A 17307-nucleotide genomic window follows, 5' to 3' on the forward strand; every position below is an offset into this window, starting at 1 on the left:
AGTCTCAATGTGGGGGCCACTGGCTGGCCCTCTCGAGCCTTGACTGCCCTGCTGACTGTGCCCTTGGCACTGTCTTTCATGGTCCCACAGGGGCATCCCTCCCTTCCCGTCAACCTGATAGCTTTGCTGGCTCCAAATTTTGCAATCTATTTTCAGATGTAAAATGAGAGAGGCGGGGGGGGCTTAATAAGGAAATGGCCTTGAGTACTAACTGTGGTCAAGGCCGTGCTAGTCTGGGTAAACCCTTTACCACCACTGGCTTGAGGCCAACAGCTCCCCAGTTCTCTGTGATCTATCTGGAACTGTGCCCAAGTGGGAACTCTGCCCCCAGCCACAAGCCTCCGGGGTGCTGGGGAGTCGGCTCAGCCCTGAGTCCTCCAGGGAGCAGGGGGGCAGAGCTGAGCGGCCGCCTGGAGCTAGGCGGGAGGAGGGGCCGGGGGAGGTGGAGGTGGGGAGATCCGGCTAGAGGGGAGGCTCCGACGTCTCCTTCCTTCCTGGTTCCTGCAGCAGCTGCTGCCACTACTCAGCTCTGAGCAGGGAGCGGGCGGCTCAGAGACGGTGACTCAGAGGCAGAGCGGCGCGCGGACCAAGGAGCACTGGCGTCCATGGACCCTGGGGTAAGGGGGCCATGCTGGCATCAGCTGACATTCCCGGAGAGGGCTTCCCCACCTGAAGCTGGCGAGTCTGCTCCTCCGGAGATGAGGGCGGGAATGGAGGTGGAAAGGGGGCACCCACCTGGCTCACCTCAACCTGCACCCTCTACTGACAGAGCTTCCCCTTCCACCCGCGAGCAGTGAGGGGCCAAGATCCCGCAGGGCCAGGAAAAGGGCACAGAGATACCCAAACACCGGAAGAGTTTGGGAACTTCCAGTGGCTGAATGCAGGAGTTTCCCCCCAGGTCAGCCTCAGGCAGCATGGACCCCTCTGCCCAACCTCCTGGCCACCCGTGCCCCACCGCAACCCTGTCCCCTGCTGGCCTCAGCTCCTCAGGTTCTTGCTGGCTCCATTGGAAGATCTGGGCTGTTTTCCCAGCCTCGGGCCAACCTTGCCCCTCCAGGCCCCTCCCCCCGTCTCACACACTCAGCCTTATGCATTATTGATCTCCCTGCGGAGCCAGGATGGCCAGGGCTTGTGCCAAGGGCGCCAGTGGGCACTGCTGTGGGACCTGTGCGGACCTCGTCATGTGTCTCCATTGGCCTGTCCCCTGCTCTCTCTGGGTGGGTGGCACTTCTCAGGATCCCCAAGGACTGAGAAGGAAGAAAGGAGGCTTTGCAGGAGACTGAGAATCCAAGGTGGTCATCCTAAGGGGAAGATTGACGGGAGGAGGCACAGGGGAAAATGGGGGCTGTCTCGGGCCTCAGCTATCCCATGCAGAAAATGGGAGCCCAAGAACTAGAGGGTATGATGGGGAGTTGGGGTCAAGTGGTTGAGGGATTCTGTAACGGGATAATGAGAGGAGTTCCCGACCCATGGTGGTGGTGGTAGAGATCCTGAAGGAAGAGGAACTGGATCGAGATCTTGCTTGTCCAGTCTCTGAATCCCTCTGTCCTTTTTTGGATCCTCTTCCTTCACTCCCCTGCCTCACCTCTGATCACCCCCAGGGAATCCTCCAGGGAAAACACCAAGTGTTTCCTGGAGCTGGGGAATGTGTGCTTAAGGTGGGGCTAGGAGGACTTTCTGAGGTTTTCTCTTGGCACCAGCCTGCCAGCTGTGCGCTAGTTCACCTCTTGGGGCAGTGGCCACAGTGGGAGGGTGTGGGCAGGGAGACCTGCCCAGAGTGGGGCAGGGACAGGCTCCGGAGAGGCGTGACAGGTAAGCGGAAGATGTGCTGGTGGGCTTTCAACTCAGAGGGTGCAGAAGGGTTTGGAGGTGGGCAAGTTGATAGCTAGGTCTGTGCTAATGGGGTCTCTCTGTGCTTCAAGGGCCCTCTCAGGACAAGGTGACGTCCTTCCCCTTCCACTCTGCTCTCCATCCTCAGCAGGGAGTGGCCACTCCCCTCTCCATGGACTTCCAAGAGCGGGACCCTCCCTCCTTGGCAGAGAGCACTCAGTCTGCAAAGCCCAGCAGTGCCCAGCAGGTCTGAGAATGGAGAAGCAGGAGGGGCCAGCTCGGCTCACAGGGGAGGGAGAGATGTGGTCGCCTCACTGGTTGCTCCCCCACTCTGTCCTGGACTGCAGGCCTCCGAGCTGTGGGAGGTGGTGGAGGAGCCTCGGGGCCGGCTGGGGGCAGAGGGTACCATGCCGGAGAGGCAGGAAGGCCATCTGCTCAAGAAGAGGAAGTGGCCTCTGAAGGGCTGGCACAAGGTAGGGCGGGCAGGGCAAAGGGAGGGGCAAGGTGCAGGGGCAGGACGGGGACCTGCGGGCAGTTCAGGGTGTCTGTGTGTCAAGAAAAAAATGTCCATGTGGTTGCTCTCTCCTCACACTCTTTCCTCTCGGTCTCATGGGTCCTGTTCCTTCATGGCAACATCACAGAGATACTTTGTACTCGAGGATGGGATCCTTCGCTATGCCACGACTCGGCAAGATGTGAGTCAGGGCCTCGGCGGAAGGTGTGGGAGGGATCTGGCACCAGAGTGCCCTGGGCAGGCAGGGGGCTTCTGGAATCCTCCAGAGCAAAGTTTGAATCCCAAGTACACCATTTGCTGGATATGGGGTCTTGGGCAGGTTACTTCCCTGGGCCTCAGCTCTTCATCACTAAGGTGGAAAGAGGGTGGTCACCCATTTGTAGTCTTCATCTTGGTGAGCACTGTCGGGACAGTGCCTGGCACAAATAAGTGCCCAAGAGATGAGGGCTTTATCGTTCTCATCCGTGTCCCGTGCTCATGAAGGAACACAGAACTAAAGGCCTAGACAACCAGGCTCTCTCCAAGAAAGTGTTTCCTTCCTCAGCCTTGCAGATTCCTGAGGATGGGAAAAGTTTCCCTCACTCCATGACTCCCTAAGAGCTCAGACTGTGACTTGACATAGTGGGCCATCCTGTGCCCAGGAGAATGGCTGACATGTCCCTGCTGATACTGTGACTTGGGCATGAGGGTGAACCTGCTGCCTGGCCCATGAGCCTAGAGTGGTCTCAGGAAGATGGTGGCGCTGGTGGCCTAAAAGCAGTCTTCCTTAGCCCTCCAACCCCTCCACCCCAGATCACCAAGGGGAAGCTCCATGGCTCCATTGATGTCCGACTGTCGGTCATGTCCATCAACAAAAAGGCCCAGCGCATTGACCTTGACACTGAAGACAACATCTACCACCTGAAGGTGACATCCCTGGGAACCAGGTGGTGGTTTGGCCTCCAGCCTGGCAGAGACACTGGGACACACAGGAGAGAGGCACAGGGGCCGAGGGTCTGTCTGAGTTTGACCAAAAGGGAGTTCCCATCATATACTACAGCCAATGATGAACTGGCCCTGTTGGTTGGTATGGCACAGGGCCAAGGGCTCAGACACTTGGGGAAGCTGTTCCTGCCTCACAGCAAGGGGCTTTTGCACAGGCTGGGTGCTGTAGGGAGAGACCCTGCTTGCCTGGGGACCAGAACCTTGACTTCTTGCCCCTAGAAAGCAGTCCTTCCCTTCATGCATCCCTCTCCTTCTCCGTCACTTCTGTAGATCAAATCCCAGGACCTGTTCCAGAGCTGGGTGGCCCAGCTGCGTGCCCACCGCCTGGCCCAGCACCTGGACGTGCCCCGAGGCCTGCTGCCCAGCGCCACTCACCGGAAGGTAAGATGGGCCCTGAGGCAGGGACAGGTGATGTGGGGATTCAGAATTTGGGAAGGCGGGTCCCATCCTTTCTGACCCTTGACTCACCCCACAGGTTCCCGGTGCCCAGCCTCCAACAGCGGGTGGTGCCTCGGCTCTGCCAGGGGTTGGACCTAGGGAGAAGGTGTCTTCCTGGCTGAGGGACAGTGATGGGCTAGACCGTTGCTCTCATGGTGAGGGGCCCCTGGCACGGTGACTCTGTGGGGGGGGCCAATGCTGTTGTGTCTGGGTGGCACCAGCAGTCACAAGGAGGAGAAAATGTTACCTCCATCCCTGCCTCAGGGAGCCCCAGTCTGATGGGGAGACAGCTTCTGCCTTTACACTGATCAGGTTTACTCAGGCCTGCCCTGGGGAGCCTCAGGCTTACAGAGGATGACAGGATTCATGCCGTAGGCACATGGACTGACCCAGACACAGGGCCAGGGCCCACATCCGGAATACCAACACAGGGAGGGGTCCTGAGCAGTGGCTCCAGGGTGGGGAGTGTGCTCTGGAACCAGGTTCCTGGAGTTGGGCTGTGATGTTGTCCTGGGAGAGGGAAGTGCCAACCAAGTGGAAAGAGCAAAGTGAGGGCCCCCAGCCTGTGTGGAGGCAGCAGAGGTAAGGTGTGGTCCTGAGACAGAGAGCTGATGGGGCACCTACCCTCCTCTGAGGCCAGACCAGAGGGTAGGAGCTGCAAACTGCTTTGGGCTCATGAGTAGGGGGTGTGGAAGCAGTGTCGGCACCTCCGTGGCTGCGGGGTGCAGTGTTTGGAAGACGAAAGGAAGCTGAGGGGCAGACTGGGGCACCCGGCCAGTCTCCCTGGGGCACCCAGGGAGAGGGACTTCCTCATTCATTCTTTCCGCAGAGCTCTCTGAGTGTCAGGGGAAGCTCCAGGAATTACACAGACTCCTCCAGAGCCTGGAGTCCCTGCACAGGATCCCCTCAGCCCCCGTTATCCCCACACACCAGGTGAGATCCAGGGAGGAGGCAGGGTCCTTCCCGGGGCGCTCTCTCCTCTTGCCACCTTCATCTCCATCACTTCCCTGGACAGGTACCCCGTCCCCCTTACAAGCTGCAGTTTCCTGAGGAGCCACCATCTCCTAGTTGCCCCTCCCCACCTTGTCCACAGTGCCTCAGGGTTGTCTCTCTGCCCCTTTGGAGCGACCCCTTCCTCTTGTGCCCATGCACCTGCCAGGCTGTCGGTCCTTTGCCTCTGGGATGTCTGTGTCTCTGTGTCCTCCTCCATGGCCATCTGCCTCTCTCCTGGCTTTGGTGGTTTTCCTCACTCTGAGAGTGAAACTCCCCCACCTCGACTTGCCAGGCCTCAGTGACAACCGAGAGACCCAAGAAGGGGAAGCGGACCAGCCGCATGTGGTGCACGCAGAGCTTTGCCAAGGACGACACCATCGGACGGGTGAGGTGGGGTGTGGGCCCTAAGATGCTGGGGGGAGGCTCTGAAGAAGCCCCTTCAACCTCTCCCCTTCGTCTACAGGTGGGTCGTCTCCATGGCTCTGTTCCCAACCTGTCTCGCTACTTGGAGTCCCGGGACCCCTCTGGCCCCCGCGGGCTGCCAACCCCAGACTATGCCCACCTGCAGCGCAGTTTCTGGGCCCTGGCCCAGAAGGGTGAGTGCGTGCTGGAGGGGTGGCCGGGAGCAGATGGGGAGAAGGAGAGGGAGAGGGAGGGAGTCTGATAGCCGGCCCCTGCCCCAACAGTGCACAGCTCCCTCAGCAGCGTCCTGGCCGCTCTCACTGCTGAACGGGACCGACTGAAGGACCTGCACCAGGGTTCGGAGTTGTCCAGGATGGGGGTGAGGCTGGGGACAGGATGGCCGGTGGGAGGAGAGGGCCCAAGGCCAAGAACTGCAGGCCTGGAGGTGGGAGCAGACCTGGGCCGGGAAGGGGGTTGGCAGAGGCAGGCCAGGGAGGGCTTCACCTCCCAGCACCTGTCCCCTCACTGTCTCCCTGCAGGTCTCTGAGGCCCCAGGTGGCCCGAAGCGCCTCCACTCACTGTCCGTCTCCTCCGACACCACTGCGGACTCCTTCAGCTCCCTCAACCCCGAGGAGGTGGGAGCCAGGGTGGGCTGTGGGCATCTTTCCTCTGGGCCTTTTTTCTCAGCAGGAGTGAAGGCATGGTTGGTTTTCAGACCCAAAACTCCAACCCCTTTCCCAAAACATGGGCAGCAGCCGCATCTGTGATTCCTTAACTGCACGTAGAGTGCTTTTGCTTTTAAGTCAGAGTCCCGTGAGGCAGCGATTCTAACCCTCAAGTTTACAGACAGGGAAACTGAGATTCAAAGAATCTAATTGATGGGCCCAGGCTCCCCTACAGCATGGGTTTGAATTTGGCTCCACTGCAGGCTTGCTCTGTGACCCTGAGCCTCAGTGTCCTAAATCTGCAAAATGGGGGCAGGAATCATACCTACTTCATAGGATGAGTGTGGGGACTGACTGAGCTGGTATGCTCACAGGGCTTGGAGGGGCTCAGTGTCAGTGGCCAGGAAGCATGAGTGGTGATTATGGAACCCATGTCTCCTTACTCCCAGGCTGGTGATCATTCCCCCAGGCCTGAGTAGCCCACCACACTCGTTCTCCTCTGCATCTTCTCCTGCTCTGCAGGTTCAGACTAGACAATAAAAGTCCCCAGTCAGGCTTCCCTCTCAAGGGAACTGCCAGGTCAGGGGAGCCCAGCCTGTCTCTCTGGCCGGGCCTCGGGCCTGACCCCCATCTCGCTCCCACAGCAAGAAGCTCTGTACATGAAGGGGCGAGAGCTGACCCCTCAGCTGTCCCAGAGCAGCGTCCTGTCCCTTGCTGATTCCCACACAGAGTTCTTTGACGCCTGTGAGGTTCTCCTGTCTGCCAGCTCTTCTGAGAATGAGGTGAGGGAAGAGGGACCCTGGGAATAGAGGAGTAGGGTTCAGGGAGACTAGAATCTATAGATTCCCAAGTCCTTTCCAAGCACCTCAGCCGCTGTCTCTGCATGTCCAAACATGCTGGGTTTGTGCGGCCCTGCTCAGAAATCTGCTGGGGACCCTTCTTCCAGTTTGATATGCTCTGTCTCCATTGGGTCCTCCTGAAACTTATTCCTCAGCTCCACCCCCCAGTCATCTCCCTGTGACCCCATTTTAGCCGCAGCACTCTCTCAGTAATCCCCAACTTCCCTTCCCTTCCTTTTGTGTCCCGTCAAGTCCCTGAGCTGTCTTGCGCCAGTCGTGAGGCCAGGCCCTCTCTCTCCCAAGGTGGCAGGGCACGTCATGATGCCAGGCCTCCCAGGGCAGTGCCTTAGGGCTCAGACCACTCCCAGTACATTCCCTTCCCCTTCCCACCAAAGGGCTAGCTGGGCAGATTCTTGCCAGGCTCCGGGCACTGCCCAGCTGTCCAGTGGAGGCCTAGTCTGCCCGGCCTATCATCTGTCCTGGCACAGGGCTCGGAGGAGGAGGAGTCGTGCACCAGTGAAGTCACCACCAGCCTGTCTGAGGAGGTGCTGGACCTCAGGGGAGCCGAGCGCTGTCAGAAAGGTGCCAGCCAGGCGGGCAGGAGGGAGGGCTAGAGGTGGGCTCAGAAACAGAGTTTGTCCACAGTCCAGGCCCCTTGAGAAGCAGTCCCTTGTAGTACTGGTGGGCTAACGGCTTTGGATACTGACTCCAGGGGTGACTCCGGGCGGCGAGGAAGGCTAAGCCGTGAGCTATGTCGCAGGGGTGGCTCTGGGGTGGGACAGGCTCAGCTGAGGGCTGGCCTCCCCTCCAGTCTTCTGAGAAGGCTCCCATGTGGGCCTGACAGAGACACAGAAGGGCCCACTCAGCCACTTTGTAGCAGCGTGGCTTTAGACGTGTCATTTTGCTTCTTGGAGCCTATTTCCTTGTCTATCAAATGGGCCGAGTAATCTACACCCTGACATTGGTTTCTGTGTTTATGAAAGGGAGCAGAAGCCAAGGGTGGGGGCTCAGGAAGGGCTTCTGGGGTGCAGGGTTTCTGTTTCCAGCAGTGGGAACTGCCCTGTCTGGTTCTTAGCCCTGCTGCCCACCTAAATCCCCAGGAGCTCACCAAGAATTAGCTCTGCAGCCTCCTGCCCCACAGTGAGTCCATGCTGGGGCCTGGGAGTGACCATACCCAGGAGCACCTCAGGAGCTCTGGAGGGACCTGGATGCCGGTGCCCAGCGGAGAGTGACAGGCAGGGCAACACCCTGGGGCTGTGTTCCAGGGGGAGCTGTGGGGCCTCCCCGCCGCCGATGTCTGCCGGCAGCCAGTGGGCCTGGGGCCGACGTGAGCCTGTGGAACATCCTGCGGAACAACATCGGCAAGGACCTGTCGAAGGTATCGATGCCTGTGCAGCTCAATGAGCCACTCAACACCCTGCAGCGGCTCTGTGAGGAGCTGGAGTACAGCAGCCTCCTGGACCAGGCCAGCCGCACCACCGACCCCTGCGAGCGCATGGTACGCCCGTCGCCCCAGCCCAGCCCCAGGCTGCCTCGTCCTCCCAGGATCCCGTCTCCCAGAACACCCTGGTGGGCCCTTCCCTGCTGCTAAAGGTTCACCCCAGCCCCCCAGCCCTTGCTGGCAGTGGGGTGGCATCTCCTCTGATCCCCCGGCGCCCCTCGCCCCCAGGTGTACATTGCGGCCTTTGCTGTCTCCGCCTACTCCTCCACCTACCACCGGGCGGGCTGCAAGCCCTTCAACCCTGTCCTGGGGGAGACCTATGAGTGTGAGCGGCCTGACCGAGGCTTCCGCTTCATCAGTGAGCAGGTATGGGCCCGGAAGAGGCTGGGGGCGGGGGTGGAGGAGGGAAGAGGTAGCCAGGTGGCTGGGAGCAGGAAACACAGGGCCTCCATGGAGGCCAGGTCCTGGGATGGAGCAGCTGGCCGTCGGGTAGTTGGGGGAAGGGGCTCCCCGCTTAGTGTGGGAGCCAGACGTGAAACAAGGAGTTACTGCACCATGTTCTAGAGCTGGGATCATGGAAGCTCATAGGATGTTATTCAGCTCTAGTGGGTGATCCTGAGCTAAGTCTTGAAGGATGAATTGGAGTTTGCTAGTTGCCCAGGGGGGTGGGGAGAATGGGATGTTGCAGATAGTGTAAAGGAACAAATGGAGCATATTTAGGAAGAGTTAGAGACAGGGCTGGAAGATAAGGCAGAGCCAAACCCTGAGGAGCCCTGTAGGTGAAGGTTAGAAAGGGTTGGTTGGTTGGTTGGTTGGTTTTTAAGTCCTGAAGGCAATGGGGAGCCACGGGAGGGTTTTAAGTGGTAGAGTGACATGCTTAGGATTGAACTTGATAAAGAACATTCAAGCAGTGGTGTGCCAGGGAATGGGAGGAGGCAAGGAATATAGGCTGTGGGATCCCCAAGTTCAAGGTTCTATATGCGACTTGTTCCAAGGAGGACAAGGCTGAGTTTTTCTAAGGGTGTGTTGTGGAGGTTGCGAGCTGATAATCAACTTTGGGGGAGAAGATGATGAAGGAAGAGGATCCTCACAGGAGGGCTGGCTTTCAGGCAGGGCACAGGTAGAGGTCCCACCTGTCACTGCTAGGGGACTTTGTAGGCTTGGGCAGGGTCTCTGGAGGGCACTATACACAGGGTTGGCAAGGAGGGCCCAGAGGGGAGTGAGTGAGAAGGAAGAATGTAGGGGCCTGAGGGGAAAGGAGAGGATGATGGAATTTGGGTGGTGGCCAAGGGTGAAAGGGACAAGAGACCTGGAACTAACTGGTCTTCTGGTCCACAGGGAAACTGGGGGAGGGGTGAGGGCCTCGGGGGGTCTGGGGTCAGGTGCATCCTGAAGAGAACTTCCTTGCTCATCAAGGTCTCCCACCACCCCCCCATCTCGGCGTGCCATGCGGAGTCTGAGAACTTCATCTTCTGGCAAGGTGAGGGGGGCTGGGTGTGAAGGGCAGACAGGGGAGGGGCTGGAACACTTTCTGGTCTTATCTCTGCTGTTCCTCTCCCTCCCTCAACCCAACTCCAGACATGAAGTGGAAGAACAAGTTCTGGGGCAAATCCCTGGAGATTGTGCCTGTGGGGACAGTCAACGTGAGCCTGCCCAGGTGAGTGTTCCTGAATGCTCCGCAGCCAGGCCCAGGCCACAGGCCATCCTCCAGGCTGGGACCAGGAGGTGGCAGGGACTGGAGAGAGGCCTGAAGCTGCTTAGGGTGGGGCAGGTTCTGTACATTTTACACCTATGTTCACAGCAGTTGCCAGTAAAGAAAGGTGAAAAATCTTCCAGCTGGAAGGGCTTGTGAAAGTCATCTGACTGAGTAGTTTTCACACATTCTGACCGTGACTCACAGTAAGGAATGCATTTGAGACTTCAAGCCAGTGCACAGTAACCCATAGACACACACGTGCACACACACACATATACACAGAAACCTAAAGTGATTTCAGGACTGCTCACAAACCACATTTGAAACACGCTCATCTAACTCATTTTACTGGGGGCACTGCAGCCAGAGGCTGGTGCAGGGGTTGGGGAGGCCCTGGACTTCGGGGTCAGAAGTCCTCGGTAGGAGTCTCAGTTCTAGTACTGAATAGTTATGCAAGCAGCAAGAAGACTTGACATCTCAGAGCCTTGAGTCTGCTTGTCTATAAAATAAGAGTAATAAGTAATGCCTGACAGAAGTGCGCAGTAAACAGAGTGATATATGTGAACAGACCGACCATGGTCCCTGGCACCCAAGGCCAGGGACCCAGTCTATGGTTTTACCCCCATGACTTAGGCACTCAAGGGCTTTCTCAACAAATGGAGATGTGTCGGCTGAATACTTTCTGTGAAGGCTGCTCTGCTTTATAAATGTGTCATTCTTCATGGAAGGACGATGAGCTGGAACCAGGGCCCCAGGTTTCCTTCTGCAGACCCATGTGTGTGAACTGCTCCAATGAGACAGGTGCTCCCTGGCTCAGGGTGGCGCATAGTTCCCCAGAGCTGGCCAGCTGCCCTCCCCCACGCTCTGTCTCTCTCAGGTTTGGGGACCACTTTGAGTGGAACAAGGTGACGTCCTGCATTCACAACATCCTGAGTGGCCAGCGCTGGATTGAGCACTACGGGGAGGTGCTCATCCGGAACACACAGGACAGCTCCTGCCACTGCAAGATCACCTTCTGCAAGGTGGGCACACCACCCTGCCCCTGCCTGTCCGCCCCCAGCAGCTCGCCCCGGGCAAGGGGAGGGGACACCTCCCTAAGCCCCCCGCCCCCACCCCCACCCCAGGCCAAGTACTGGAGCTCCAACGTCCACGAGGTTCAGGGTGCTGTGTTGAGCCGAAGCGGCCGCGTCCTCCACCGACTCTTCGGGAAGTGGCATGAGGGGCTGTACCGGGGGCCCCCGCCGGGTGGGCAGTGCATCTGGAAACCCAGTAAGTGGGGCAGCCGGGGTGGACTGGGCGGGGTAAGGGCTGCTGTGGCACAGTCCACCTGCCCCAGCCCCCTGCCTTCCCCCCAGACTCAATGCCCCCAAACCATGAGCGAAACTTCGGCTTCACTCAGTTTGCCTTGGAGCTGAATGAGCTGACGGCTGAGCTGAAACGGTCTCTGCCTTCCACGGACACGCGGCTCCGGCCAGACCAGAGGTCAGTGCCAGGCAGGTGCTGCTCTAGAACCCGGGGCTCCTCCCTCCCCTGTGGGTTCCATACAGACCTGGGACTGTGTCCTTCCTTCCTTGAGTCACCACAGGGGGAGATGGGGCCTGTTTGGGGCAGAACTGGGCAGGACAGAGGCCTTGAATGTGGGGGCTCCTGAGGGTAGAGGCAGTTCTGCTGACTGCAGCCTGGATGCTCAGGTACCTGGAGGAGGGGAACATACAGGCTGCCGAGGCCCAGAAGAGAAGGATCGAGCAGCTTCAGCGAGACAGGCGCAAAGTGATGGAAGAGAACAACATTGTCCATCATGCTCGCTTCTTCAGGTTCCTCTGCCCTCTGCCCTCTGCCCTCTGCCCCGGGTCTCTCTGCGACCCAGGCTCCCCTCCTCCTCCCTGTAGCCCCTACCTGCTTTGAGTGGGGCCAGCAGTGGGAGGCAGCATCTGGGGACAGCGGCCTTATTTCTGGATGTTCACCTCTTGTCTTCCCTTTCCCCGTCCCCCCAGGCGGCAGACAGACAGCAGCGGGAAGGAGTGGTGGGTGACCAACAACACGTACTGGCGGCTGCGGGCTGAGCCAGGCTATGGGAACCTGGATGGGGCTGTGCTCTGGTAGCCCTGGCCCAGGGGGCAGGAGGCCCCAGTTCCTCCCTCCTGCCTCCACCCCCCACCACCCCGCCACGGACACTTGGGCGAGGCCAGGCTCTCCCACTTACTGCCCTGGAGACCAAAGGGGCAGCCCTGGCTCTGGCCCTCTCCCCTCTGCTGGCCAGAGGGGCTGCATCTCAGCCCACTGCCCACCCCTGGTCTAGGGTGGGAAGCAGGATTTGTGCTTCCCCAGTCTCGTTGCCCCAGACAACCGGCATGTAAGACCCTCCTTGCTTTGTCATCCCCCGTCTTTCCCCCTTGGGGTACTTAGGGGAGACTCCAGACCCTCCAGGATCTGTTCCCCATTTCAGTGCCTTCCTAGGACACAGGGGATCCCTTGATACTCCCCAGGCTTCCTGTGCCCAGGACTCTGGCCCCAGCATTGAGGTTAGAGTGACTGAAGGAGAGGGGACGGCCTTTTCTTCCAGCCCCATGCCTCCCATTCCCCATCTCCAGCATCTTCTCCCCACACCCTGGGCCAGGGCGCTCCCTTTGCTTGGCCCTGGCAATTTCTCTCATCCTCCTGGATCCCCTTCTCCCAAACTGCAAAATGCCTGCAGCTTCCAGCTCCTTTATCCTTGGACCTCAAGTGGTTTCCTTCAGTCTCAGCTCGGCAGATCCCCTCAGAGCAGACTGGGCAGGAAGGGCGCCTGGCCTCAGACCCACCGGGAGTGAGTGAGGACCCGTGAGAGTGTCGGTTTGTGTTGGAGAGCGTGTGTGCGTGCGCGTGTCTGTGTACTGCTTGCAGGCGAGCAGGATTCCTCTTGTAGCCCGGACGTCCCCGCTGCCGGGTGTCCGCCCCCGTTGCTGCTCATTTTCTCAGTCTGCCTCTGATTAAGGTGAATGGCTATGACATTCCAAACTCCAATAAAGACTGTCCCAAACTTTGGCCTGCAACCATTCATTTCAAAACACATGTGTTCAAGTGAAATGAAGGCTCATGGCCCCCTACTCACCCAGGCTAAAACCCAGTGTCACCTCTCCCTTAATCCTCACATCCTGTCGATTCTACCTCGGTGTCTCTCAGCTCTGGCACCTTCTCTCAGTTGCACCTGGCTTAGGATGGGCCCTTGTCAACTTTTGCCTGGACAACTGCAGTATCCTCAGAGCCTCAGGCACTTCCATTCTTAATACTGCCTTTCAGGGGGATATTTTAAAAGACAAATATGGCACCTCGTACCTGCTTCAAATACATCCATTGCTTCTTAGTGCCTAAAGGGAAAACCCAAACTCTTCAACCAGGCAGAGTATTGTGTAGTTCCTGTCCCCCTCCAGCACAGAAGCTGACTCCATGCTCAACATCCTCGTTTAGGTCTGCGCTCACTTCCTCACCCCACTCAGTGACTGTTCAAGGAAAGGTGGAGGTGGGGAGGGACTAGAAGAGATGGGAGAACAGGGCAAGCTGCAGGTTCTACCCTCTCCAACCACCTGGGCTGAGTTCAGATCCCAGCTCTGTTATTCCAAAGCTGAGTGATCTTGGCCAAATGTCTTACCTTTCCCTTCAGAGACTCCATTCCCTCATTTGGCTTCTTCTGTGTCTCAGAGGGGGATGTAAATGTAGTGAGCCAGGCTCCTGATCTTATTAGTTGTCTCCTAACCCCTCACCTCACCCCACTGTGACCACAGGCCTTGGTCTGGTTTGATGGATGTCCCAAGAGGAGGTCATGCTTTCTCAGGAAGGTGGCAAGAGCAGAGGGATCCGCTGAGCTACGGCAGCTCTCCCAATTCTAGTTTTTCCTTCTTCCCTCTCCTCCAGTGCCCCCACACCCTCGCTCCAGGGCCGGGTGTGGTCCACATTTCCACAATTTATTTACAGGGAGCTCTAAAAGGAACACATTTGTCCTGACACCATGCACCAGAAATAACCTCAACCCATTCCAAAGAAAGCCAAAGCCTGCACACATTCAGGATCTTTTTAAAACGAAGTGCACTGTCTTCCTCCCCCACCCTTTCCACTCAGAGCCACACAGAGCCTGATTGACCAGCCGATGTTCAACCTCTGCATATTTTAAGAACTAGAGTTTCAAGTAGACCAAATTCCAAAGTTATTTTTCTAATGGAGACAGGAGACTGGCAGCTCCTCTACCCACAGGAACCAAGTCATCTGTGGCTTTGGCCGTCTGGATCAGCGTCCTCTCCCCTCTGGGTGCCAACCCAATGGCAGGAAGATGGTTAGGATGGTCAGGTTGGTTTGCTCTCGCTGGGGCACTCCCTGCTAGAGGACTGCTGTCATCTCAGAAAGCCTCCCCACCCAGCCAGGGTTTGGTGGGGCGCTCAGGCCAGGCTGACTCCAGGCTGGGTTCTGTGGACAGAGTGAAGGGACAAGAAGCAGCTGTAGGTGTAGAGGGTGGCGGCCACCTCAAGTGCTCAAGTCTGGTCTGAGAAGGAACAGTGGGCCCCCTTGTCAAGCCCATCTCAGTCTAGTCTGAGGACGCACAGGAGGACTGCTGACCACAGGGCCTTGGAGCAGCCCTGCCTAGGTGCAGACCACTGGCCTTGCCTGGAGGATATGGTGGGCCTGGGCAGATGGGAGGATGTGGGCTCAACAGCCCACATCTTGACTCAGCTTGGGAAGGATGGGAGGTGGGACACACCAGTTTGTGAAGCCAGGGACCTGCTCCCCTGGATGTGGGAAGAAGGTCAGAGCTTGAACAGCAGGGGAAAACCTGGGCCCGGTGATGGTGACAGGAGCTTCATCTCACCTACTGTGGTCCCGCCAACCCCAAGCAGCTCCACTTAGAGAGAGATTCAAATTATATTTTTAAAGTTCACTATTGGATAGGTGATGGGGATGCCCGGGTAGCTAGGGGCAAAAAGGCTGGAAATACTTAATGACCCCCCCAATTCCCTGAATCTTCTGAATAAATAGTGGTTTGGGGATATGTTTGTAGTAAACCCCAGAGCGAGGAGAGGGTCGAACCAGCAGAGGAGGCTGGTGTCAGAAGTAAACACCATCGGACATTAGTTGAAGTGATGAAAACAGATTTTGTTCTGTGACTACTGACCGGAGAGGAAAGAGCTGAGCTCCGTTCCAATCCATGCAGAGGAGTCTGGGTGTCTAAGGGGAGAATGAAGGAGTAGGAAGGACTGCGGGAACTCAGGCAGGGTCAGAGAAGAAAACATGACAAATTACAAGAGGTCATGCAGTGTCAATGTCGTTGGGCCAGGGCGCCTGCCAGCGGCGGTCATTTTAGGATTCTGTCCTCTGGGAGAGACTGGGAGACAGGGTGCTACCCCTCCTGATGACTACATTTCCAGGAACGACTTTCATGTCCTTGAGAAAAACACTCCTATTGGAGGTGGAGGAAGGACGGAGGACAGAGTCACAACTGTAAGCCCTTTTGAGTAAATGCTCTAAGAAAGGGAAGTTAGGGGCCTAGGGTCAGGTGTGGGCTGGAACAAGCAGCAAAGTCTCCTGGCAGCACTGAGCTTTCTCAGGCAGGCATCTCAAGAGGGGTGGGGGTCGTCCTAGGGACATGGCCTTATGCTGCAGGAAGCTGTGCTAGAGTTCAAGGTCTCCTAGTGCAGGGGTTTGGGCAGAGTCATTATGTGCTCACCTGAAGTTCTCATGGGACACTTCCCAGCCCCTCCTGGAGGTCAGGGTGTGGATCTGAGTCCCCAAAGCTGGAGTCGGTGTTCAGGGCAGAAGGAGTCAGATGAGCTAGCACCCACCTCCCTGCTCCTCCGATGGCATGCAGCTCAGGTGGGTGTGTGGATGTGGTGGGGGTGGCAGGGGGTGGAGGTTTCCCACCAGCTCTGCTGCAGGAAGAGAGCAGTGGGGGCAGTGGGGGGGGGGGGTACCCGAAGTATCTGACCAATGCCTGCTCAGGATGCAAAGGTCCTGATGTTCAACTTCAAGTCCACTGGTTTCGGTCTGTCCCCTAGAACTTTCCTCTCCTAGGTTGTACTGTTGTGGTCCCAGTTCTCCACAGGCACCTTAAAGAATTCTCAGGGGACCCCTTCTGTCTGGATCATTTGCTTAATGATGCCGCCTTCCTGGAAAGGACCCACTAAACAAGTGATTTCCCTTTTAAAGACCCTCTGGTTCCAGCAAGGGCAGAAAATGATGTGGGGCTTAGCGCTCTCCCCCGGGGCCCATCTCTGTGCCCCTTAGGTGGCCAGAGAGGGTAGCAGAGATTTCAGGGGGACCCTCACAGGGTGGCCTGGGCTGAGTCTTGTTCACCCAATGACCTATTCCTGGCATAGACTCTTAACCAGGCACCTGGCCTAAAGAGTTCATAGATTGATCCACCCTGATTCTTATCCCACCCTCATCCTCTCCTCACCTGCCCCCTAAAAGCCCATGCAGAGAGGAGTCGCTGACAGCTCTTGAGATCCCCGACACACCAGAGTCAGCTCCAGGTCAAGGTGCCCCCAGGGGCTGCAGGAACTTGACCTTGGGAGTAGGGGTTCTAAAGTACCACCTATGTCTCATTAACATGTCATCACATAGTGCAAAATCCTCAGGTTCCTGGAAGATGCTTCCAGGCCCTAATATATTTGGAGGAGGTAAGTCCAAACTGTTGGCACTATGAGCCATGATGCCAGGACCCTGGGGATGCTGGGCCTTGCTGGTTCCTAACATGAGAGGCCTCTAAAAATGATGGGTGGGCTGGACTATGGGGAGGTTGTGGGTGGAAGAAGAAATTGGAAGGGTCTGGACAGGAGCTGGAGAGAGAGAGAAAGGGGATGAGTTGGCTTCAGAGTCAGTATATCCAGGATGGAGGTGGTGAGATTCTTTAAGTTTCCTCAAGAGGGCACCTGGGTCTCTTGGAAGGATCAACTCAGGCCCATCCTGAACCCATGTGGCTGGTGGCTGCACCCACCATATCTGCTCAGAGTATCAGGCCCCCAGGAATCTGCAGTGGCTGGGGCCCAGCTCGGCAATGATAAATGATAGCACAGACACCATTTGTCAGCAGTGCGCTCAACCACTGACCACCTTCATCTTCAGAGAACACTCACTGGGGCAGGAAACACCCCTTTCTGAGCGACCCAGGGGTCTCCACTCTCCCAGAAACCGCCCAGGTGGCCTGGGGGGTGGGTGGCCAGGCCTCCTTTGCTAGTGCCTTCTCACTCCCAGGTAACAGCACCCTCCAGGGGCTGTTTCAAGACACCCCCCCAACCCCAACTTCATGAGAGAACTTTCCGCTAAGTTTCCACTATCACCTCTCTCGCTTCTGTAGTCTCCAGACCCATCACACATGGGAAGGAAACTCAAAATTAGTCTGGTACCCTAACTTTGAAATTCCAAAGAGAAAGGCAGGTAGAGCATATGGTAGCTAGAGAGCCATCCTAAAGTCCAGACAAGCGATGCCCCTGCCAGGGCCCTCAGATCTGAAAAGGTCTGTTTCTGGCTTTTCTCTGACA

General features: G+C 57.5%; 1 protein-coding gene across 7 annotated transcripts; it reads left to right on the plus strand.

The window, feature by feature from the left end:
• The first annotated feature begins 449 nt into the window (after positions 1-449).
• OSBPL7 (oxysterol binding protein like 7) lies at positions 450-12821 on the plus strand. Of its 7 annotated transcripts, none has more exons than XM_014552086.2 (24): positions 468-617; positions 770-898; positions 1923-2077; positions 2178-2303; positions 2472-2525; positions 3137-3250; positions 3599-3709; positions 3804-3921; positions 4596-4699; positions 5052-5144; positions 5223-5355; positions 5446-5540; positions 5701-5796; positions 6471-6608; positions 7154-7247; positions 7931-8163; positions 8335-8472; positions 9523-9586; positions 9685-9763; positions 10680-10824; positions 10927-11071; positions 11158-11284; positions 11494-11616; positions 11797-12821. In XM_014552086.2, exons 3-24 carry the CDS (start codon positions 2003-2005, stop codon positions 11903-11905), a joined length of 2514 nt encoding a protein of 837 aa, XP_014407572.1. In that variant the 5' UTR covers positions 468-617; positions 770-898; positions 1923-2002; the 3' UTR covers positions 11906-12821. The 7 variants fall into 7 exon arrangements, 4 of the variants coding, with proteins under 4 accessions (XP_032313747.1, XP_014407572.1, XP_014407571.1 ...); XM_032457858.1 differs by having other exon boundaries at positions 474-617; positions 795-898; XM_032457856.1 differs by lacking the exon at positions 770-898 and having other exon boundaries at positions 454-617; positions 1979-2077.
• The last annotated feature ends 4486 nt before the right edge of the window (positions 12822-17307 follow it).

Source organism: Camelus ferus, chromosome 16 (assembly GCF_009834535.1).
Source record: "Camelus ferus isolate YT-003-E chromosome 16, BCGSAC_Cfer_1.0, whole genome shotgun sequence".
Classification (NCBI taxonomy): Eukaryota; Metazoa; Chordata; class Mammalia; order Artiodactyla; family Camelidae; genus Camelus; species Camelus ferus.